The 6,365-nt window shown below is 40.2% G+C and overlaps 1 protein-coding gene across 4 annotated transcripts in view; it reads right to left on the bottom strand.

Moving 5' to 3' along the window:
• Positions 1–2,966: 2,966 nt before the first annotated feature.
• Positions 2,967–6,365, bottom strand: part of LOC117300808 (gamma-aminobutyric acid type B receptor subunit 1-like) — a 40,965-nt gene continuing 37,566 nt past the window's right edge. For 2 of the 4 annotated variants that reach the window (XM_033784633.1, XM_033784635.1), the window contains exons 14-18: positions 5,933–6,055; positions 5,007–5,187; positions 4,376–4,524; positions 3,774–3,988; positions 2,967–3,435 (exon numbers count right to left, since the gene is read on the bottom strand). In XM_033784633.1, coding sequence (XP_033640524.1) covers positions 3,249–3,435; positions 3,774–3,988; positions 4,376–4,524; positions 5,007–5,187; positions 5,933–6,055 — 855 coding nt within the window. In that variant the 3' untranslated portion in view covers positions 2,967–3,248. The remainder of the gene's footprint in view (positions 3,436–3,773; positions 3,989–4,375; positions 4,525–5,006; positions 5,188–5,932; positions 6,056–6,365) is intronic. The other 2 variants (XM_033784636.1, XM_033784637.1) reach the window with 1 other exon arrangement.

The raw sequence follows: 6,365 nt of genomic DNA, 5'->3' as shown, positions 1-6,365 counted from the left end.
AACTTTGATTGTGTACACCTTTTGTATTTAAAGAATAATCAGGAATCGTTGTTTGCAGTTTTGATAGTTGCTATAATAATCTTTAAAAAAGGAACTGCTGTGCAATGTCAAAAAATTAATTACAAGGTTTATTACATTCCAAGTTATCTACATAAAATGTTGACAAAATAATTGGATTTCGATGTCTACATGTTGCCATAAATAATAAATGGAGACCATAATTAAAGACCGCCCATATTTTCAAGGTGTAGCCATTTTGGTTTTCTTTCAAAAAAACAAAACGTTGACGTAAACAAAAGCGAGGAAGGGTTGGTAAATAGTCTGATCTCTTGATTGCATAACGAGGTTATGCAGTGTTTTGCGATTGCAAATAGGGTACACGACTTTGTCAGCCAGCCAAGCATCATTGATGATTACAAAATGATTCGTGGATATTCCTATAATTAATTCGAAGTTTGAATAAAATGACGAGTGATTGGATTGAAGAAACGACACATGAATTGGTAAAAAGAGAAATAATGTCCTTGTATGTATTGGCGGCTGCGGCTCAGCTGGATCGCTGCTTGCCCATGTGTTGAAGTATACTACTGCGTCCTCGGCAGCACCCTTAGCAACAGTCGTAGCTTTAGCCGCTATTTCGGAGACAGACAAATAAAGAGGGTTTCGCTACTGAGGAGTAATTTAAAGATCGGAAACACCAATGCTTTGACTTCAGAATCTTCAGAAATTATCTGTATGAAATTGTCTTGGAAGGCTTTTTAAACATACAGTTTGTCATGCATGCTGCAGGCTACCTAAATTTTAAAATAGGCTTTTGGGGTTAGATTTCCGGGTTTTAATGGCATCAAGTCTGGATTTGAAGTATTTTAAGTTAGTTGTCTCTTTCATGTCAGCTGGAATAGGGTTCCATTCTGGTACGGTGTAATGGGTAGACTGAAAGGATCATAAGTAATAAACAACATGACTAGACCGCATGAAGGATCTGAGCTCAGTTTCTGTTCTCAGCTGTAGTTTGTGTGTTTTGATTTGTAGAATAACTTTCCTCTATCCTGCTGTCTGATTTTACCCCTACCAGATCCGTGGTATTAACCCAATTTGTCACAAGTCCGCGTGCCTTTCCCATAACTATGTCTACAAAATAAAATGAAAAATATTAAGTTAAAGTTTGGTTTGTGCGTGATTAGACATAAGCAAACAATTAAGAATAACTAAATATATATAACTCAACCTGAGAAGTATGTGACGCCGTACCGGCTAAATTTCAGCCTAGCACATACAAATAACTTTGACTGGTACCCACAGCTAAGCAAAATGCTTTTCTGAGCTCAGCAAATGTTTGTGTACACTCGTGTATTTTTTGCGAAAGGATGCCTGGTAATAAGGCCCGCGTCAATACTGTAGGGTGAGTTTTTGATTCCATCCTCATTACCCGTGTTACTCACGAAATCGTCAGCGAGTTAAAGTCACCTGGAAGTGGTATTTTGTCAAAATAAAGCTTTTGTCACTAAAATATGTGTTTTGATGAGTGGAATATGAATAAACAACTAACTAAGGTTTACATAAATTAGTTTCCATATTATTTACAAATTGGAAAAAAAGCCCGACCCGAGAGGGCGCTGTTCGTGACGCCAATCGAGGCGCGATGAATAGCATAGTGACGCTTGGCGCAAGCTAAAAACATGCCCTCAAAGTTGAAACAATGCCTGATTTTTTTCACGTTGGGCAAATGCTCCTTTAGGTTCGTTACGTCTTTCAGGTATCTTCTTCGACTTCCTCACTAGCTGGAAACATTATTGGGATGGCGTCATGTTTTAGAAAAGAACTTTTCTCTTCATGTCAAAATGTATAGTGCATTCCGGATTCTCGAAGCACGACGGCTCGAAATGTTTGCCGCACAGCGCTGGAAAAGACGTCGGACCGGACAACTTGGCAAAGTGACACCATCTTTAGTTGTTTTGCTGCATCCAGCAGCAATACACCTGGTTGACATTGCCGGAAAAATGCAAGAAAAACACTTTTTCAAACGTACAAACTCACGTCCAGGACTTGAATGTACTTGCACGTACGTGTGTTCGATGTTCGATCGAGGCAGTCTTCCTCGATTGACGTCACAAAAGGGGTAGGCGCAGTCACCCCCACACAACTTTATTTAATTTGTTAAACATATAAATCGTCAAAAACAATTGCTCAAAAAATTATTTTATTGTTCAGGAACATATACATAATTATACTATGTTTGATGGAAAACAAAAATCTATTTCCAGGTGCCTTTAACCGTTTCCGTCTGAGGTCTTTTACGGAAACGTGCAGCCACTCGTTCCTCATAAACTCCCCATGTGCCACTAGTACTAATCTTGTGATCACACATTCTCAAGAATGCATCCTTTTGAGCATCCATTTGATCTTTCCTTTGTCCCGGCTCTGAACAGTTTTCCTTAGACTTTGTAAACAAATTTTCTTGTGCAGCACCCAAGTCTCCGAGTTCCGCTATGGAGTCCTTTTGTTTTCCCTTTTTGTGTTTTCTTTGGTCTCCATAAAGGTACCGAAAATTAGCACGAAAGCACACACACAAATCATGGAGTGTTCCTCCATGCTAACAGTTAGAGTGGTGACGTCTGTGAACAAGAGTGAAAAGGCGCTCTTTGAACAGCCATGAGGGACAACTCTTTTTCGAGTGGTCTTCCACTCTTTTAGATTGAAGGCACACGATACATAATTTTAACACCAAGAAAACAATTAAAACAACGAATACATTACTAAACTATAAACATACCGTTTTTAGTAAAGTCGGGTATACATAAAATACTCAACCTGAGAAGTATGTGACGCCGTACCGGCTCAATTTTAGAAAGTGAAACAGAAAACGTTGCTTTTAGCTTAGCCAAAAACCACGCCAGGTACCGAAAACGAGCACGAAAGCACACACAAACCATGGAGTATTTGTTCCTCCATGCAGTTAGAGTGGTGACGTCTGTGAACAAAACAACGTGCGTTTTAAACGGTGTTTTTCTCGCCTCTCTGAGCATGGAACTCTCTAATTATGCAAGAGTGAAAGGCACTCTTTGAAAAGCCATGAGGGACAACTCTTTTTCGAGTGGTCTTCCACTCTTTTAGATTGAAGTTTTCATCTTTTGGAGTGATGTTTCACTCTGTCCTGCAGTGAAACTCCTCTAAAAGAGTGAAATAACCACCACTCTTTTTAAAGGGCCATAATGAGGGACAACTCGAAATGTAAAGAGTGGTGTTTTTCACTTTTTTTTACATTTAGAGAGAATACTGGGGTTTGCCTTCCACCTCGATCTGAGGTAGGTAGGCCTATAGTCGTTAGCTGCTGGATGCAACATCATGTGAAATGGAACGAATACGGTTGACTTTGTTGGTCTGGCCACTGCCTCCCGCAGTGTGGGTCTCCAACTCCTTGATGATGTCTTCCTTCTGCAATAAAAGACGACATAAATCCCTGTTTAAAAAAAACCCGTCTAACACAGTTTCTTCATTGTCGCACGGCAATTCAAAATCGGGAATTATTTTTTAAGTCTACAAACTGACCCAAAGTGAAATGTAAAGAAGAAGATTCAAGAACGTCTTTGATACACTGAGGCTGTTGTAAATTCTCAGTGAAGAGTTGATGTTCAGCAATATTTATTTAAAAACGTGTCGCGTCATATCTAAACTCATTTTACATCCATTTACATGTAGGCCCCTACACGTAACATTATACTGACTGTCTGCCAATGGAGAAACATTTCTTCAGTATGGTGGATCGAACCTACCTCCAGCTGGATCCACAGCTATAGCCGCTGAGAGCCAGAGCCACACAGTGGTTCAACAAGGTCCAGTAACGTACCTTTCCGAGTGATGTTTGAAGATTATTGATCCTAGCATGGAGCATCCGTATCCTCCTATCAGCCTCGGTTTCGCCTTCATCTCCGTCTTTCTTTGTAGACAACATGGCGCCCTTGGGATGAACCTCGTTCCTTACTCTTAGCTTGAAAGAGAAAGTACATAATGTTCCACATCACTTTGTTTCCAGTGGTGTGATCTCGCAACGCCGCCCCCCCCCCCCCATCCCATCCCCCAGAATGCCTTTCTTGATACGGTGCGCATGGTGATGAGTTCCATCAAAAACGGTCGACCGCAACATTCTATGGCTATATATCTGACATGGAAGGGTGAAGTGAAATAAACCAAACGTAATAAGACACTTATCCCGCCGCCACCATCTTGATCATGTTCCTTTTACCCCAATACCAGTAACAATTACTAACACTAGTTGCACAAAAAAGAACCATACTATTTCTCCTTCCAACCTCAGTTTAATTACATTGATTTGAATGGGGGAAAATCAATATGGCCACACCACGATATACAATACCTTAGGGACGAAGACGAGGCACAGTGTCAGTGTTGTTGCAAAGAACACGAAGGTAGACATGATGACAAAGCGAGCATTAACCTCATCCAGAATGAATGTAACTGGAACGATGATGAAGCTCAGGATGACGATGTTATACACACTGATCCCTGTCGTGTACAAATTTAACTGACGAGTTTAGATGTCACATTGGTGAGAACTTTGGTAACTTTGTAAATCTAAATGACCAAGCACCAGACACCATTGGTAATTATTCAAAATAATTGTTAAATATTATGAAAACTTACTTGGTAACAACATAGAGGAAGGAAGCAATGGAGAGCTGTTGGTTGTGAGAAACAGCTCTCTCTAAAGTAAGTAGTTTTTTGACTCGAATAAAAAAATACTTCAGGCCTGAAACCCTTTTTAGGCGTCCGAAAGCACAACAAGTTTTGCAATAATAGTGTTTTTCTGTCATATTCTATTGCAACTTCGATGGCCAACTGAGCCTAAATGTTCACAGATTTGTTATTTTATGCAATCCAAAGGTGTCGTGGCTCGAAGTCGAATAAATTGGTGGCATGTATACCAATAGAACATTATGTAGAGTTGCCTATACGCCCGCAAGCACATAATGTGCATCGCAACTTACCTATATATTTGGAATCATTTAAAGCTGGCACCGTAACATTCCTCGTTTCCCATGCAAGAAAGGCGCCAAATATTAGGAGTAGACCCTCGATGCCCACCAGTGTCCCGATCCAGTACACCTGCCATATAGACTGACATGTTACATGAACGGGTATGACCACGACGTCCTGGTCATAGGTTGGCTGTAAATATAATACATGGTGTAATTGTCATTGTCACAGTGAATGTTTGTGGGGGACGGAGCGCCGCTGGCCCCCACGAGCCGTCTCCACTGACTGAACGCCACAGACTTTAACAATCGTAGTAAATAGGACAAATTTGCGAAGGGAGGGGGAGCTAAAAATACTAACCAATTCAAATGAATTATTTGACGAAATAGTATTGACCTGAGGCCCAATTTCATAAAGCTGTTATGCTTTGCATAATATTTCTTTGCTGAGAAAAACATAGTGGTGCACCAGTTGAACATTCAATTATTGAAATTGGCTGAAAATCAGTTTCTGTTTAGCAAGGTTTGTTTGTGTTAAGCAAGTTTTTATGTTTACATGAAATGGGGCCTGAACATTGAAAAACAAATAATTGTAACTTGCCCATTTTAAAATCATGTTAAATAACACAGCAGAAACTTTGTTTATGCAATTGCAACAATTAATGGAATCGCGGGATGGGTTAAGAGAGCGGGTGCAAGGAGGGGTGTTCTTGAGAGAGATCTGTTCCCTGAGATCCCCCCCCCCCCCTGGAAAATACGTAGGCTGAATGAGATTGAATCAACAGAGGGCGCTATCACAATAAATTTGTCATACGGCTCAAAATAATTTGTACACAGTCTGCCGTATTAGGTGGGGGTGGCAGAATCTTAGGGTGTGGGGGGAACACAAATTCTCCTGTCACAGGGGCTTAGGTGACTAGGGTACCTGTTGGTCTCACCTGTTTAATCCCCTTGGTGATGACCACCTGTAATGGATCCACGATCTCCCAGAGGATTAACACGGTTAAGATGAATAGAACCAAGACTGTTACCATCACGTACAATTGATAATCCTTTATCATCTGGTGAAGAAAAAAAATTAATTTTGTATACGTGAAGATGATAAACAAGAGGGCGCTAAAAAAACCAAAAAACTAAAACAAACAAAAACAAACAAACAAACAAACAAACAAATAAACAAACTATAAATTTGTTTGCAAAACGATTCATTTCACATTTAAAGCTCGCTGATGATAATAAATTTCACACCATTATTACCAATCACAAGAGAAATAAATGCTCTCCCATCAACTGACAAAAGCACACACTAATCCCACTATGGTAGTCCCACGGGTAGTCCTAACCTATACCCTTTACAAAATCACGGCTTCA

The sequence above is a fragment of the Asterias rubens genome, chromosome 16 (genome assembly GCF_902459465.1).
Source record: "Asterias rubens chromosome 16, eAstRub1.3, whole genome shotgun sequence".
Classification (NCBI taxonomy): Eukaryota; Metazoa; Echinodermata; class Asteroidea; order Forcipulatida; family Asteriidae; genus Asterias; species Asterias rubens.
The sequence above is the reverse complement of the archived record's forward strand: the minus strand, read 5'-3'. Positions and strand labels throughout refer to the sequence as shown.